This window comes from Colossoma macropomum, unplaced genomic scaffold, assembly GCF_904425465.1.
Source record: "Colossoma macropomum unplaced genomic scaffold, Colossoma_macropomum, whole genome shotgun sequence".
Classification (NCBI taxonomy): Eukaryota; Metazoa; Chordata; class Actinopteri; order Characiformes; family Serrasalmidae; genus Colossoma; species Colossoma macropomum.
In genome coordinates this window covers 47,731,805-47,750,358 of record NW_023494787.1, presented here as the reverse complement: position 1 = coordinate 47,750,358, position 18,554 = coordinate 47,731,805, and the positions used below count along the sequence as shown (strand labels likewise).

Genomic DNA, 18,554 nt, shown 5'->3' with positions numbered 1-18,554 from the left:
AAATGGTTTACATTTTAACCATTTAATTATGCAGAAATTTCTGTGGAATTCCCCTTTTAAATGGCCAGGAGCGGCTAACAAGTCCAGACGTCCACTCCTCAGTCCTGTAACTGTAGAATAACTCAGCCAGGTTGCCTTTTTTACTAACTAATAAGCCTGAGGATATAATAAGCCTGGGATTTTAAGAGGTCAAAAGCCTCCACTTAGAAAAGTCCCTGACAATTAGGAAAAATCAAATCACTCTGTTTTAGGACGTTCTACTGAAGTTCTATACGCTGTTACTTTTGGCTCCTGATCAACAGTGTAAGGGGGGAAGACATTCCTTCAATGCACTGCAGGCCATTTGCTTTGTCTCCAGAGAAAGAGGAGTGTTCCATGGGTGGAGCTTTCCTCCTGTAGATAAGTTCTAGAAGCAGAGGACTGAAAGCGCACCTTCCACTCTCCCTCCACCAGTGTACATCTGGCAAATCCCCCTCAGCTCTCTGCCAGCTGAAAGCATTCTCCGCCTGACGGAGACCGGACCATCTTACGAGCTCACAAACCGAGGTAAGGAGTAACGTCTGAACGTTGTCTGGACATAGCTCTCTTTCATGTTTCACCACTTCGCTGACAGAGCACATTCCATTGCATTTACTCTGGACGCGAGGAAGTGGCCGAGGAAGCGTAACAGAATAGGTTTATTTGGGTCAGTGTCCTGGGAGGTCTACAGTTGCGGTCATGCAGTAAAGAGGCACTGCAAACATTTACACACAGCTACCTTTGACCATTCATGACTGAGGCGCAATGTAAGTAAGTGATGATTGTTAAACATAATTTAAGGGTGGGTCACTCACTTATATGGTCTTTGGTAGATAACAGATGTACCAGGACTTCCTTTTACTAGGGTGTAGAGCAAGAACGGTTGAATTGTTATTATTCACTGAAGAGCCACCTTTTAACTTATGTGTAAATGAAAATAAGAATAAATACAGTAAAATGTATGTTGCACTGACCAAGCACTGGATGATAAATACAAATAATACTGGGTTGCTACAAAAAAAAGCTTTGGAAATGGTTAAACAAACTCACATACATGAAATCACCACTTATTGCACTGATATGATCCTAATAACTGTAAAATAAGTCTTTTTCTGAGCAAATAAACACCTACTGCCCAGATAAGCTGTTGAATCATAGTTTATTCCCCACTGTCAATGTGAAGGTATTCAGTTACATAAAAGTAGTGTCCAATAGCCCTGCCCATACTTGCGGTCTTCCATGCACAAGGATGAAAATATGCCCGTGCAGGAAAGGTGTCATTTCCGTCGCTATGCCAGACGTGTTTGGGACATTTACATCATGAAGAAAGAATGCTATTCATCTCTAACAAGGTATACCTGATGAAACTTGCACACCGAAACCCATCACTGTTGCTAGAACAAATTCCAGAAGGACTTGTAAAATGTTTTTCTATTGCCACATCAGTGCAAAAGAACATTTACGCCAGGTGTTGTTGGGACACTTTCCCTCATTTGAATAAAAAAGCTGTTGCAAAGAACTGGGGTGGATTTTCTGGACAAGGCAATGCCTCTCATGCTTGAGATCTGAGCTGAATTGGAGCGAATTCTAACAGATTTGGGTGGTTTTGGTTTTGTCGTTTGGATTTGTGGCGCCCTTTGTGACAATATGGCCATTGTGCTTCATAGCCAGTGTCATATTACTCTACTGCAAATACCACAACACATGCATGTTTGGTAAACACAGTCATTAGGGCCTCTGAGTGAAATAATGTTACCCTTCTCGCCTCAAATATTGTGGAATTGTTAATAGATTTTCTCATGTATTTTCCAACACTGTTATCTACAAAAATGAACAAAACTAGTGGCTTCAAGGCAGCTGCTGTTACTGTTTTTAGCTGTGCAACATACTTTCGTGCGTGTTTACAGATAAGAGTGTGTCATACAGACTCATAAAACACAAAAGCAAGTCTAATTACTTTACTGCTCAAAATGGTCTCAGGCAAGTGTGTGATGATTTATGTATACAGTTGGCACAGAGCTAATAAGCGAGGCGTAAGCTCCCAGGGCCTTGAAGCTCCAGACCCTGTACATATATTGTTGTTATCCAAAAAAATTCTCCATTTTTGTTTATTTTTTCTGCATCAATTGAACATGGCGGCTGTCGTTTACATTGAAAATATAACAATGAATGGACCAATAGAAATGCTCTAACATTACTTGGAATAAAACCACTTTACATTAACTTACATTAAAAGTTAAGACAGTTTTTGCCCTCTTCTGTAAAGACACTATTTTGGAGATTTGCGTTGGACAGTGACTAAATGCAGTTGTATGGAAATCTTTGAATACTCCCCAAATCACATGTTGATTTTCAATTTTCTAAGTGAAAATAACTTCTCCACAGAGGAGTCATATTCATATTATTAATAAGATATTTTTTCTGCAAACTGCACTGTAAAAATGTCTTGTCAGATCAACCTAAAAATTACTTCATGTAGTAACAAGAAAATGAACTAGTTTTATTCAACCTATATATTTTGAAAGAATGGTTCAATCAATGTCATTTTTTGAGTTGAATAAAACTGGTTTGATTGCTTGTTACTATGATGCAATTTGTTAAGGTTGATCTGACGATAACACTGGAAAAAAATGTAAAAATGTGTCATAAGTTTTGCACGCACAAGATTTGATATTTTTCCCAATATGCTAAATTCAGCATATAATTAGTAATTGAGTATTAAAATGTGCAGAAGTGTGCTCTCTGTAGAGGGTGTGTTCACTTATTTTCACTTAGAATGTAGTTTGACCAGGGGTGCCAAAACCTTTGCACAAAACAGTACATACACAATATGCGTTAAAGCACCTAAGCACTTTTATTTAAAACCATTTATTTTGAAAAAAAGTTTGTTTTTCCTGTAAAAATCTTATTTTCAAAAAAGTGGCTGATATTTTAAGTAGTAAATAGCTAAAGTTTGGCTCCAGATTCTCCTGGATGCCTTTAGTCAAACTTCATCACCAGCTCAGTTGATTAATGAAGTATGATCAGCCAAACAAGGTGCTGGATGATAATGAAATGCTGACGGCCTAGAATAACTGCTGTTTTTTGCACAGCACTGTATAGACAGTCTATTCAGAACTGTATACATGCTTAGATTATTCAATTTTGCTAGAATACTGTCTAATTGATTTCGTGGTGATATTAGCATGCAACATTGTTTTCACTGGAGATGGAGTTATGCAGTGACCAAAAGCCCTAAAACCATATGCGATGACCAAAATACAGTATCATTTAAGTAGCATAGATGGTGTGAAAGGTCTGGAGTTGTCTACTTTCAGAGGTTTGCAGCCAATAACAAAAGATCCCTGATGGGAAAAGAAGTTTCAGGAATGTTTATCTTGTCATCTCTGCCTGTGGGAGTCTGTGTTTCGTATGTGAGTGAAATGTCATGATGCAATTTCTCAGCGAGAGAAAAGTTAGATGTATTGTGACATACTGTGATTTAATACTCCCTACTTTTAGACAGAATGATGAGAGAGTGATTTTTTTTTTGTTCAGCTTTAGAGAAGATTTATCTTATCCATTAGAAAGCTCCCTTTCCTAGTGTTGTGTGTGGATCTTATAAAAGTTTACTATGGAGTTAATCTGTACCTAAAATATACTGTATATGCTTAACCTACACATAAACGGGTGACCTGATTCCAGTTTGATGGTGCGACATGTCCTACCAATGAGGTTTCTTAGAGCCTGTCCCTTCGAGAACACACCCAAAATGAAGATAGCACTGAAGGGAGTTGTCTGTTGCGATATTCTGCATATCTTAACTCTGAAACATCAATAGATTAGAAACTGGACTGTCTTGTGTAGCTTGGGAAAGAAGATTTACATGGTGAAGCTTTCATGCAACTAGTTTCATGCAATGTAATTTTAATGCAACATGAAACAATTAGAAACAAAGTTGCACATAATTACTTAATAAACTACTTAGTCAAATTAGCTTCCATGCAACCATCCATTCATCCATCCATCCATCCATACATACATCTATCTGATTACCTGGAGTAGCATTTTATGCTTTTTGCTATGACAATACCTGTATATCATTTAGGTTTTCCTTTAGCTTGTAGTATTTAAAGCTGTATAATAATAATAATAATAATAATAATAATATTTTTCATTTACACACACATCCTGAGCTTTCCTTATTTTTACAGAATATTCAATATAATATTTGAAAATGAAAATATCCAATTCTTGCAAACCTAATTTTTTGATTTGCTATTTTATGCAACTTGTTTCACAAAGCTGCAACTGTTCAAATGAGTTGCAAATGTGGGATGTTTGACATGCAATACCACCAAAATTTAGTTTCACGAAAATGCACATTTAAATATTTTTCTCTTTTTGTCAGGGTCCACTGACATTGGATGACTCATTTTTTACACTATCAGTGCAGACAGTTTGTTGATTTTTTACAGATTAAGGACACTTCTACTGCCTAATGTTTTGTGTAACCAGTCGCTGTCATAAAACCTTATTACTCCTTTATAGCTGTTTATTCTAACACTGAGATCATTCTAATGATCTCTATGATGAGCTCCCTGCATGCATGATGATCCACTACTAGACCTTTAGGGAATTAGTATCCTAAAGATAGTAAAGCATTAGTTAATCAGCAAACTTAATGTACAACATTTCATCATTTACCAGCATCCTGCATTTCCAGTTTCACTATGCTCACACCAGCTGCCCATTTTCGTAAACAGACCCTTATGTTTTGCCTGAATGTCATGTTGGCCTGTACACACACACACACACACACACACACACGCACACACACATGCACACCGATCAGGCATAACATTCTGACCACCTCCTTGTTTCTACGCTCATTGTCCATTTTATCAGCTCCACTTACTATATAGGTGCACTTTGTAGTTTTACAGTTACAGACTGTAGTCCATCTGTTTCTCTGATACTTTGTTAGCCCCCTTTTACCCTGTTCTTCAGTGGTCAGGACCCCCATGGACCCTCTCAGAGCAGGTACTATTTGGGTGGTGGATCATTCTCAGCACTGCAGTAACACTGACGTGGTGGTTGTGTGTTAGTGTGTGTTGCGCTGGTCTGAGTGGATCAGACACAGCATTGCTGCTGGAGTTTTTAAACACTGTGTCCACTCACTGTCCACTCTATTAGACACTCCTACCTTGTCAGTCCACCTTGTAGATGTAAAGTCAGAGATGATAGCTCATCTGCTGCTGCACAGTTTGTGTTGGTCATCCTCTAGTCCTTCATCAATGGTCACAGGACACTGCCCACAGAACGCTGTTGGCTGGATATTTTTGGTTGGTGGACTATTCTCAGTCCAGCAGTGACACTGAGGTGTTTAAAAACTCCAGCAGCACTGCTGTGTCTGATCCACTCAGACCAGCACAACACACACTAACACACCACCACCACGTCAGTGTTACTGCAGTGCTGAGAATGATCCACCACCCAAATAGTACCTGCTCTGAGAGGGTCCATGGGGGTCCTGACCACTGAAGAACAGGGTAAAAGGGGGCTAACAAAGTATCAGAGAAACAGATGGACTACAGTCTGTAACTGTAAAACTACAAAGTGCACCTATATAGTAAGTGGAGCTGATAAAATGGACAAAGGAGGTGGTCCTAAAAACGCACAATTTGTGTTTATACTTCTTAATACTCTTTTTTTAAATACTCTTTAATACTTTTTAAAATGTCTGCTTGTTACAAACAAGCCTTTAAAAGAGACATTCACAAATTGAGACTTAAATAAACAGAGTAGACACACAGTATCCCTCCCTCTAAGCCCTGGCTGTAATAATATGAATAACCAAATTATCATCAGGTATGTCAACAACATGTGGTATAAAACCATGGAATATCAACTTCAATAAAAAGCTGATACGGTTGACATCTGGTCTACAGGGAAATAATGCCATGGTTCTGTCTCACTTAACTGTTTTTTTAATATATTATGTATTCCAGTTCATCTGGTATACTTTATATGTCATGATATATATTATTTTATTCTTTCATATAACATGTATTTATGTGTTGAGTTCTGTTCATAGCCATTTCATTGCAAAATAATATATGGGAATTTATTACAGTGACAGGGAAACTTCATTGGCAGACACAGTTGGTGGAATTCAGCATTATAGTAGACAGTAGAAAGGTTATGCCAAAATATGAAACAAGAAGTAAAGTGTAGCACTTTATATGTGTAGCACATATGTTTGTCACAGCAAACCTGATTTTGGCGTAATAGTTAATGAGGTAACTGCACATGTAGTGTTTGTATTTCAGTACAAAAACATGGAACTGTTCTTCCATTTCCTTATGTTCCTACACAAATGATATGCATATATTACAGTGCTTCAGAACTGTTTTTCTTCATTTTTTTATACACAGGTTTGGGAGCAAGAGATCATCAGAACATGGCAGCCCAGGAAAATGGCCAAACTCGAGGGGCAGTGGCTGGGGTGTTTCTCGAAAAGTCAAATGAGACTATCACCATATACCAAGCCTTTAAAAAGCGGCTACTAAAATCAGGAACATGTTTGGCTCTTTTAGAAGCCCAAGCTGCAACTGAGGGAATCATCGACCCTCTTAACAACAGAAAGCTCTCAGTTGAAGATGCTGTCAAAGAAGGAATTGTTGGGCCAGAGATGAAGGAAAAGCTGCAATCTGCAGAAAAGGCTAGAAAGGGTTATGTAGATCCTTATACCAACCAACCAATCTCATTATTCCAAGCAATACAAAAAGATGTGATTCCCAAAGAATATGGGATCAGGTTGCTTGAAGCTCAGATCTCAACAACAGGCATTTATGATCCTGTTGAGCAGTGTCACATTTCAGAAGAGAAAGCTTTTGAGATGGGGCACTATGAAAAAGGTATCTTTACAGACCAGGTGGACACACTGAGAGTGTTCTATGACCCAAATTCTCAGGAAAATCTCTCATATTCACAACTGGTGGAGAAATGTTTTGCGGATCCACAGACTGGCTTGCAACTCTTCCCAGTGTACATTACATTCAAGGGTCTCCGTAGGGGAGTGACTTCCACTGAGCTGCTGGCATCGAAAATCATTGACCAAAAAACGTATGACGATCTACAAAAGGGCACAACCACCACAAAAGATGTCATGCTTATGGAAACAGTTAAGGAGTATCTGGAGGGGAAAGGGAGCATTGGGGGAGTGGCAGTGCTCTCCTCTAATGAGAAAATGAGCATCTATCAGGCAATGAAGAAAAGCATTCTCATGCCTGGTACAGCATTAATTTTATTAGAAGCACAGGCAGCTACTGGATTCATGATAGACCCTGTTGAAAACAAACAGTTCAGTGTGGATGATGCCATCAAAAACAAACTTGTAGGCCCAGAGTACCACGCAAAATTAATTGCAGCAGAACGTGCTGTCACTGGTTACAAGGATCCATATACTGGTAAAACAATTTCACTGTTTCAGGCACTGTCAAAAGATCTGATTGTCAAAGAACATGGCATCCGTTTGCTTGAAGCGCAGATCGCCACAGGTGGAATTATCGATCCAATAAACAGCCACAGAGTTCCTGTTGATGTTGCATACAAACGAGGCTTCTTTGACGAGGACATGAACGCCATCCTTGAAGATTCTGGAGATGATACCAAAGGCTTCTTTGATCCCAACACAAAAGAAAACCTTACATATCTGCAGCTGATCAATCGTTGTGTTATTGACCCAGCCACAGGCCTCACACTGCTGCCTCTATATGAAGAGACTAGTGGCCAAAATTACACATTCATTGACTACAAAACCAAAGTAACCTTCAAAGCTGTTATGGTTAAAGTGACACATGGAAAGTACAAAGGAATGACCGTTTCACTTTGGGAATTACTGATGTCAGAATACTTCACAGAAACACAAAGGCAAGACATCTTTCAACAGTACAGAAAAGGAACCCGTACTGTTGAGATGATAATCACCTATGTTCTGGAGATTATTGAACATTCAGAGAAAACAACCCATGTGATTTTTGAAGGCATCAGGGACCACGTCACTGCAGATCAACTTGCTGAGGCTGATATCATTACCAAGAATGATCTAGAGAAACTAAAAACAGGGAATATAACTGTGGAGGATATTAAAGAGGATGAATCGGTTCAAATATACCTGCAAGGTAAAACAAGCATTGCAGGGGTCTTGCTTCCTGATTCTCAAATTATGTCAATCTACCAGGCCCAGCGAAAAGGACTGCTAAGACCAGGAACATCACTCATCCTTTTAGAAGCCCAGGCAGCAACAGGATTCATCATTGATCCAATTACAAATAGGAAATTCTCAGTTGATGATGCTGTTAAGGCTAGAGTAGTGGGGCCTGAGCTTCATGCAAAACTGCTGTCAGCTGAAAAGGCAGTGACAGGCTACAAAGATCCATACACCAACAAAACCATATCTTTGTTCCAGGCAATGCAGAAAGAGCTGATCTTGAAAGATCATGGAATTCGCCTGTTGGAAGCCCAGATTGCCACTGGGGGCATAATAGATCCAGTAAACAGCCATCGAATTCCTGTCCATATAGCGTACAAAAAGGGGTACTTTGATGTTGAAATGAATCAGATTCTGGACGATCCATCTGATGACACAAAAGGATTCTTTGACCCAAACACTCAGGAAAACCTTACATATCTGCAGCTTATGAACAGATGTGTCACTGACCCCAGCACAGGCCTCCGCCTTTTGCCAATCAAAGGAAAAGATAAGCGAGTCAAAATACAAGACAGCATCAAAGAGACATTTCAAGCCACATATGTCACTGTGAAATATGGCAGATTCAGCAACAAGAAAGTGACACTCTGGGATCTCATTAACTCTGAATATTTATCAGAAGAGAAGAGACAGAAGCTGACACATGGGTACACGTCAAAGACACTCACAATTGAGGAAATCATTACAACAATTCTGGAAATTATCGAGAACAAAGAAGTTCTGAGGAATGCTGATCTCTACATCAAGGGTCTTAAGAAGAATGTCTCCATTTTGGACCTTCTTAAATTGAACATCATAGATGAGAAAACATACAAATTCTTGCTTGAAGGAAAACTTGCACTGAGAGATATTCTTCAGATGGACTCAGTGAGGAACTCTGTAGAAGGAACCAGCTCCATTGCAGGTGTGATTCTGAAACCATCTGGTCAGAAAATGAACATCTATGAAGCTAAGAAAAAGGGCCTGCTTACCCCTGGTACTGCTCTATGTCTTCTGGAGGCACAGGCTGCCACTGGCTTCATCACTGATCCCATACACAACCAAAAACTCTCCGTTGAAGAGGCCTTAAAACAGAAATTAATCGGGCCAGAGTTATATGAAAAGCTCTTGTCCGCTGAGGGGGCAGTAACTGGTTACAAGGATCCTTACACAGGTGATAACTTGTCCCTTTTCCAAGCCATGAAGAAGGACCTTGTTGTACATCAGCATGGGATCCGTTTACTTGAGGCTCAAATTGCCACAGGTGGCATCATTGATCCCTTGACAAGTGTCCATTTACCTCTTGAAGTTGCTTACAAAAAGGGCTACTTTGATGCAGATATCAACCAGATCCTATTAGACCCAAGTGACGACACCAAGGGTTTTTTCGACCCTAACACAAAAGAGAACTTAACTTACAAGGAGATGACAACAAGATGCATCAAAGATCCAGACTCAGGATTTCTTCTTTTGCCACTGACCGAAAAAGGGAAAGTACAACAAGAAACTGAAAACATCCTCTCTGATGCTGAAATAAAGAAGGACTTTGAGAAGAATACAATCACAATTTCTGTTGGCCGCTTTTCTGGAAAATCTCTTTCCCTCTGGGTGCTGATAAATTCTGAGTACTTTACTGATGAGCAAAGGCAAAAGTTCCTTGAACAATACCGATCAAAGTTGCTAAAAATACAAGACATTGTCACTATAGTCCTTACAACTATCAAAAAACTGGAACAAAGGGAAGCGACTCTTCAAACAACAATGGGCTTCAGAAAACCTGTTTCTGTGCAACAGCTTTTTGATTTTGGAATCATTGATGCCCCTACCTACAAGGACTTGCAGGATGGAAAAACTACTTTGGAACAAGTGGTAAAACAGGATTCAGTGCAACGTTATTTGAAGGGCACAGGAAGCATTGCTGGAGTGAAAATTCATCCGTCGGAAAGAGTGCTGAGTATATACGAAGCCAAAACAAAAGGACTGCTCAGTCCTGATATGGCACTGATACTACTTGAAGCTCAGGCAGCAACAGGTTTTATGATTGATCCCATAAAAAACAATCATCTCTCTGTTGAAGAAGGTGCCAAAGAACAACTCATTGGGCCAGATCTACTTGAGCACTTACTCCTTGCTGAACAAGCTGTTACTGGATTTACAGATCCATACACAGGTGAGAAAATTGCCCTACTTGAGGCCATAAAAAAGGATCTTATACCCAGAAACCATGGACTACGACTCTTGGAGGCACAGCTTGCTACTGGAGGAATCATTGATCCAGTTCTCAGCCACCGACTGCCTGCTAGTCATGCCATAAAACGAGGATGCCTGGATGAGGAGATCAGTCAGCTTCTGGCCAACCCTGATGATGACACAAAATGGTATTCTGACCAAAACACAAAAGGAAATCTCACTTACCACCAACTCAGAGAAAGATGTGTCAAAAATTCAAACACAGGACTTCTGCTTTTGCCTGTACCTGAAAATAATGAGAGGTCAACATACACTGATGAGCAAGTGAAAATGGTCTTCAAAGAGAAATCTCTTATCAATGTTGCAGGAAAGTTTGAAGGACTACGGGTGTCATTGTGGGATGTATTAATGTCAGGGTACATAACAGCACAAAAGAGGAAGCAGCTAATTGAAGAGTACAAATCAGGAAAATTAACATTGGAGGAACTCATACAAATGGTGACAGCAATAATAATTGAAGTGACAACAAAGAGACATTCTTTTAAAGGCCTCAGAAAACAAGTTTCAGCCAGTCAGCTTTTTGAATCAAAAATTATATCGAAAGAAATGTTAACTAAAATCATCAATGATGAAGTAACAGATGATGAAATCAATCAAACTGAATTCATTCAAAAATTCCTTGGTGCAACCAACTGCATAGCTGGGGTGAGAGTTGAATCAACAAAGCAAATTTTAAGCATCTACGAAGCCAAATCCAAGGGACTTCTGACACCTGGAACCTCACTGGTTTTACTGGAAGCTCAGGCGGCTACTGGATTTATGATTGATCCAGTAAAGAACAAAAAACTCTCAGTAGAGGAGGCAGTGGCTCAGGGAGTTGTGGGGATTGAATGGAAGAACAAACTTCTGTCTGCAGAGAGAGCAGTCACTGGCTACACTGACCCTCACACTGGGAACACCATCTCACTGTTCCAGGCCTTGAAGAAAGATCTCATTGTCAAGGATCATGGAATTCGTCTTCTGGAAGCACAGATTGCTACAGGTGGTATTATCGATCCAGTGCACAGCCATCGCGTCCCTGTGGAAGTGGCCTACCAAAGAGGATATTTTGATGAAGAAATGAACCAGATCCTTTCTGACCCAAGTGATGACACCAAGGGATTCTTCGACCCCAATACACAAGAAAATCTCACATACTTGCAGCTCATTGAGAGATGTGTGAAAGATCCAGAGACAGGTCTGAGCTTGCTTGTCATTGTGAAGAAGGGAGAGTTTTACTTCTTCATTGATGAGCTTACAAAGAAAATCCTCAAATCCACAACTACAAACAAGGCAGGAGGTAAATTCCAAGGACAGGTGGTATCTCTCTGGGATCTTTTACACTCTCAATACATCACAGAGGAGAAGAGAAGAGATCTGGTCCAGCAGTTTAAATCTGGCACAATCAAAATTGAATACTTCTTGGAACAAATTCTGACAATTATTCAGCAGAAGACATCTAGCACAACTATTACCACCACCACCACCATCACCACCACTGAAACAAAACAAGCCTCAACCTTCCAAGGCATCAAAAAGGAAGTGACTGCTGAAGAGTTGCTGAAATCTAAAATCATTGATAAGAAACTTTATGAAGACCTAAGTGCTGGAAAGGTCACAGCTGACCACATAAGCAAAATGGACTCTGTGCGAAAGTATCTGCAGGGAACAGACTGCATTGCTGGTGTATTTGTACAGTCAACCAAAGAGACTATGAGCATCTATAATGCCAAGTCTAAAGGACTTCTGACTCCTGGAACCTCACTGGTTTTATTGGAAGCTCAGGCGGCTACTGGATTTGTGATCGATCCAGTGAAGAACAAAAAACTTTCAGTAGAGGAGGCAGTGGCTCAGGGAGTTGTGGGGACTGAATGGAAGAGCAAGCTTCTGTCTGCAGAGAGAGCAGTCACTGGCTACACTGACCCTCACAATGGAAACACCATTTCACTCTTCCAGGCCTTGAAGAAAGATCTCATTGTCAAGGATCATGGAATTCGTCTTCTGGAAGCACAGATTGCTACAGGTGGCATCATCGATCCAGTGTACAGCCATCGCGTCCCTGTGGAAGTGGCCTACCAGAGAGGATATTTCGATGAAGAAATGAACCAGATCCTTTCTGACCCAGGAGACGACACCAAGGGCTTCTTCGACCCCAATACACAAGAAAATCTCACATACTTGCAGCTCGTTGAGAGATGTGTGAAAGATCCAGGGACAGGTCTGAGCCTGCTTGTCATTGTGAAGAAGGGAGAGTTTTACTTCTTCATTGATGAGCTTACAAAGAAAATCCTCAAATCCACAACTACAAACAAGGCAGGAGGTAAATTCCAAGGACAGGTGGTATCTCTCTGGGATCTCTTACACTCTCAATACATCACAGAGGAGAAGAGAAGAGATCTGGTCCAGCAGTTTAAATCTGGCACAATCACAATTCAATACTTCTTGGAGCAAGTTCTGACAATTATTCAGCAGAAGACATCTAGCACAACTATTACCACCACCACCGCCATCACCACCACTGAAACAAAACAAGCCTCAACCTTCCAAGGCATCAAAAAGGAAGTGACTGCTGAAGAGTTGCTGAAATCTAAAATCATTGATAAGAAACTTTATGAAGACCTAAGTGCTGGAAAGGTCACAGCTGACCATGTAAGCAAAATGGACTCTGTGCGAAAGTATCTGCAGGGAACAGACTGCATTGCCGGTGTGTTTGTGCAGTCAACCAAAGAGACTATGAGCATCTATAATGCCAAGTCTAAAGGACTTCTGACTCCTGGAACCTCACTGGTTTTATTGGAAGCTCAGGCAGCTACTGGATTTGTGATCGATCCAGTGAAGAACAAAAAACTTTCAGTAGAGGAGGCAGTGGCTCAGGGAGTTGTGGGGACTGAATGGAAGAGCAAGCTTCTGTCTGCAGAGAGAGCAGTCACTGGCTACACTGACCCTCACAATGGAAACACCATTTCACTCTTCCAGGCCTTGAAGAAAGATCTCATTGTCAAGGATCATGGAATTCGTCTTCTGGAAGCACAGATTGCTACAGGTGGCATCATCGATCCAGTGTACAGCCATCGCGTCCCTGTGGAAGTGGCCTACCAGAGAGGATATTTCGATGAAGAAATGAACCAGATCCTTTCTGACCCAAGTGATGACACCAAAGGATTCTTCGACCCCAATACACAAGAAAATCTCACATACTTGCAGCTCGTTGAGAGATGTGTGAAAGATCCAGGGACAGGTCTGAGCCTGCTTGTCATTGTGAAGAAGGGAGAGTTTTACTTCTTCATTGATGAGCTTACAAAGAAAATCCTCAAATCCACAACTACAAACAAGGCAGGAGGTAAATTCCAAGGACAGGTGGTATCTCTCTGGGATCTTTTACACTCTCAATACATCACAGAGGAGAAGAGAAGAGATCTGGTCCAGCAGTTTAAATCTGGCACAATCACAATTCAATACTTCTTGGAGCAAGTTCTGACAATTATTCAGCAGAAGACATCTAGCACAACTATTACCACCACCACCGCCATCACCACCACTGAAACAAAACAAGCCTCAACCTTCCAAGGCATCAAAAAGGAAGTGACTGCTGAAGAGTTGCTGAAATCTAAAATCATTGATAAGAAACTTTATGAAGACCTAAGTGCTGGAAAGGTCACAGCTGACCACATAAGCAAAATGGACTCTGTGCGAAAGTATCTGCAGGGAACAGACTGCATTGCTGGTGTATTTGTACAGTCAACCAAAGAGACTATGAGCATCTATAATGCCAAGTCTAAAGGACTTCTGACTCCTGGAACCTCACTGGTTTTATTGGAAGCTCAGGCGGCTACTGGATTTGTGATCGATCCAGTGAAGAACAAAAAACTTTCAGTAGAGGAGGCAGTGGCTCAGGGAGTTGTGGGGACTGAATGGAAGAGCAAGCTTCTGTCTGCAGAGAGAGCAGTCACTGGCTACACTGACCCTCACAATGGAAACACCATTTCACTCTTCCAGGCCTTGAAGAAAGATCTCATTGTCAAGGATCATGGAATTCGTCTTCTGGAAGCACAGATTGCTACAGGTGGCATCATCGATCCAGTGTACAGCCATCGCGTCCCTGTGGAAGTGGCCTACCAGAGAGGATATTTCGATGAAGAAATGAACCAGATCCTTTCTGACCCAGGAGACGACACCAAGGGCTTCTTCGACCCCAATACACAAGAAAATCTCACATACTTGCAGCTCGTTGAGAGATGTGTGAAAGATCCAGGGACAGGTCTGAGCCTGCTTGTCATTGTGAAGAAGGGAGAGTTTTACTTCTTCATTGATGAGCTTACAAAGAAAATCCTCAAATCCACAACTACAAACAAGGCAGGAGGTAAATTCCAAGGACAGGTGGTATCTCTCTGGGATCTCTTACACTCTCAATACATCACAGAGGAGAAGAGAAGAGATCTGGTCCAGCAGTTTAAATCTGGCACAATCACAATTCAATACTTCTTGGAGCAAGTTCTGACAATTATTCAGCAGAAGACATCTAGCACAACTATTACCACCACCACCGCCATCACCACCACTGAAACAAAACAAGCCTCAACCTTCCAAGGCATCAAAAAGGAAGTGACTGCTGAAGAGTTGCTGAAATCTAAAATCATTGATAAGAAACTTTATGAAGACCTAAGTGCTGGAAAGGTCACAGCTGACCACATAAGCAAAATGGACTCTGTGCGAAAGTATCTGCAGGGAACAGACTGCATTGCTGGTGTATTTGTGCAGTCAACCAAAGAGACTATGAGCATCTATAATGCCAAGTCTAAAGGACTTCTGACTCCTGGAACCTCACTGGTTTTATTGGAAGCTCAGGCGGCTACTGGATTTGTGATCGATCCAGTGAAGAACAAAAAACTTTCAGTAGAGGAGGCAGTGGCTCAGGGAGTTGTGGGGACTGAATGGAAGAGCAAACTTCTGTCTGCAGAGAGAGCAGTCACTGGCTACACTGACCCTCACAATGGAAACACCATTTCACTCTTCCAGGCCTTGAAGAAAGATCTCATTGTCAAGGATCATGGAATTCGTCTTCTGGAAGCACAGATTGCTACAGGTGGCATCATCGATCCAGTGTACAGCCATCGCGTCCCTGTGGAAGTGGCCTACCAGAGAGGATATTTCGATGAAGAAATGAACCAGATCCTTTCTGACCCAGGAGACGACACCAAGGGCTTCTTCGACCCCAATACACAAGAAAATCTCACATACTTGCAGCTCGTTGAGAGATGTGTGAAAGATCCAGAGACAGGTCTGAGCCTGCTTGTCATTGTGAAGAAGGGAGAGTTTTACTTCTTCATTGATGAGCTTACAAAGAAAATCCTCAAATCCACAACTACAAACAAGGCAGGAGGTAAATTCCAAGGACAGGTGGTATCTCTCTGGGATCTCTTACACTCTCAATACATCACAGAGGAGAAGAGAAGAGATCTGGTCCAGCAGTTTAAATCTGGCACAATCACAATTCAATACTTCTTGGAGCAAGTTCTGACAATTATTCAGCAGAAGACATCTAGCACAACTATTACCACCACCACCACCATCACCACCACTGAAACAAAACAAGCCTCAACCTTCCAAGGCATCAAAAAGGAAGTGACTGCTGAAGAGTTGCTGAAATCTAAAATCATTGATAAGAAACTTTATGAAGACCTAAGTGCTGGAAAGGTCACAGCTGACCACATAAGCAAAATGGACTCTGTGCGAAAGTATCTGCAGGGAACAGACTGCATTGCTGGTGTATTTGTACAGTCAACCAAAGAGACTATGAGCATCTATAATGCCAAGTCTAAAGGACTTCTGACTCCTGGAACCTCACTGGTTTTATTGGAAGCTCAGGCGGCTACTGGATTTGTGATCGATCCAGTGAAGAACAAAAAACTTTCAGTAGAGGAGGCAGTGGCTCAGGGAGTTGTGGGGACTGAATGGAAGAGCAAGCTTCTGTCTGCAGAGAGAGCAGTCACTGGCTACACTGACCCTCACAATGGAAACACCATTTCACTCTTCCAGGCCTTGAAGAAAGATCTCATTGTCAAGGATCATGGAATTCGTCTTCTGGAAGCACAGATTGCTACAGGTGGCATCATCGATCCAGTGTACAGCCATCGCGTCCCTGTGGAAGTGGCCTACCAGAGAGGATATTTCGATGAAGAAATGAACCAGATCCTTTCTGACCCAGGAGACGACACCAAGGGCTTCTTCGACCCCAATACACAAGAAAATCTCACATACTTGCAGCTCGTTGAGAGATGTGTGAAAGATCCAGGGACAGGTCTGAGCCTGCTTGTCATTGTGAAGAAGGGAGAGTTTTACTTCTTCATTGATGAGCTTACAAAGAAAATCCTCAAATCCACAACTACAAACAAGGCAGGAGGTAAATTCCAAGGACAGGTGGTATCTCTCTGGGATCTCTTACACTCTCAATACATCACAGAGGAGAAGAGAAGAGATCTGGTCCAGCAGTTTAAATCTGGCACAATCACAATTCAATACTTCTTGGAGCAAGTTCTGACAATTATTCAGCAGAAGACATCTAGCACAACTATTACCACCACCATCACCACTGAAACAAAACAAGCCCCCACCTTCCAAGGCATCAAGAAGGAAGTGACTGCTGAAGAGTTGCTGAAATCTAAAATCATTGATAAGAAACTTTATGAAGACCTAAGTGCTGGAAAGGTCACAGCTGACCATGTAAGCAAAATGGACTCTGTGCGAAAGTATCTGCAGGGAACAGACTGCATTGCCGGTGTGTTTGTGCAGTCAACCAAACAGACTATGAGTATCTACAATGCCAAGTCTAAAGCACTTCTGACTCCTGGAACCTCACTGGTTTTATTGGAAGCTCAGGCGGCTACTGGATTTGTGATCGATCCAGTGAAGAACAAAAAACTTTCAGTAGAGGAGGCAGTGGCTCAGGGAGTTGTGGGGACTGAATGGAAGAGCAAACTTCTGTCTGCAGAGAGAGCAGTCACTGGCTACACTGACCCTCACACTGGGAACACCATCTCACTGTTCCAGGCCTTGAAGAAAGATCTCATTGTCAAGGATCATGGAATTCGTCTTCTGGAAGCACAGATTGCTACAGGTGGCATCATCGATCCAGTGTACAGCCATCGCGTCCCTGTGGAAGTGGCCTACCAGAGAGGATATTTCGATGAAGAAATGAACCAGATCCTTTCTGACCCAGGAGACGACACCAAGGGCTTCTTCGACCCCAACACAAAAGAAAATCTAACATACTTGCAACTGGTTGAGAGATGTGTGAAAGATCCGAACACTGGACTAAATTTACTTCTTTTAAAGAAGTAGATTCAGAGATGAACTTGAAACACCCTACATAACACTGACATAACCATGCAATAAACATTTCATGGTAGATATTGTCACGAGCTGTCATGTACCTGCTTTGTTACAGATTTTATCTTATCCTTTGGTAAGGGCAACATCAACTTTTTTTAATAGATGTTTTAGTTCTACATAAACTTTAGGTAGATCATTTTGCTTTTATTTACTACATGTTTATGTTTTTGTAACACCATATGCATTTTGGGACGTTCATGTTTTAGGATATTAGGTTTTACCAGTTCTCCTTAAAATCCATTGTTCTGAAGATGATTACATTTTCCCTTGTAACAAATCTTTAAAATCTTGACTAATTGCCATATCTCCTTTTATTGTGATGTGTTAATACAGAGAACCCATGAAATATTGCAGAAAAATGTTTGAAAATGTCTGTGAAATGACTGTTGGTGCACTGATTTTGGGTACATTTTTATATATCTATGTGACTAAGAACTGATGAAAACAACACAAAAAGAAATACTTGACTGGAAGAAAAGAGAATGCACTAAAAACATAAGAAAATATGCATCTTTATTCTCAACAATTCTTTTTCATGTTTTTCTTTATCAGCTGCACCTTACTGGAATATTTACTTTTTGAGTTAATAAAAAACTTTTTCCTTTGTCTTTTGCATATGAATAAAAAATCCCTAAACCACAGCTATTGAAGTGTTAACATTATAACAAGCAAACTTTGAAATTTT

At 41.0% G+C, this 18,554-nt stretch overlaps 1 protein-coding gene across 1 annotated transcript; it reads left to right on the top strand.

Annotated features, from left to right (window-relative positions):
* The first annotated feature begins 440 nt into the window (after window positions 1-440).
* eppk1 (epiplakin 1) lies at window positions 441-18,475 on the top strand. Its single transcript, XM_036567654.1, has 2 exons — window positions 441-546; window positions 6,435-18,475. Exon 2 carries the CDS (start codon window positions 6,461-6,463, stop codon window positions 17,816-17,818), a length of 11,358 nt encoding a protein of 3,785 aa, XP_036423547.1. The 5' UTR covers window positions 441-546; window positions 6,435-6,460; the 3' UTR covers window positions 17,819-18,475.
* The last annotated feature ends 79 nt before the right edge of the window (window positions 18,476-18,554 follow it).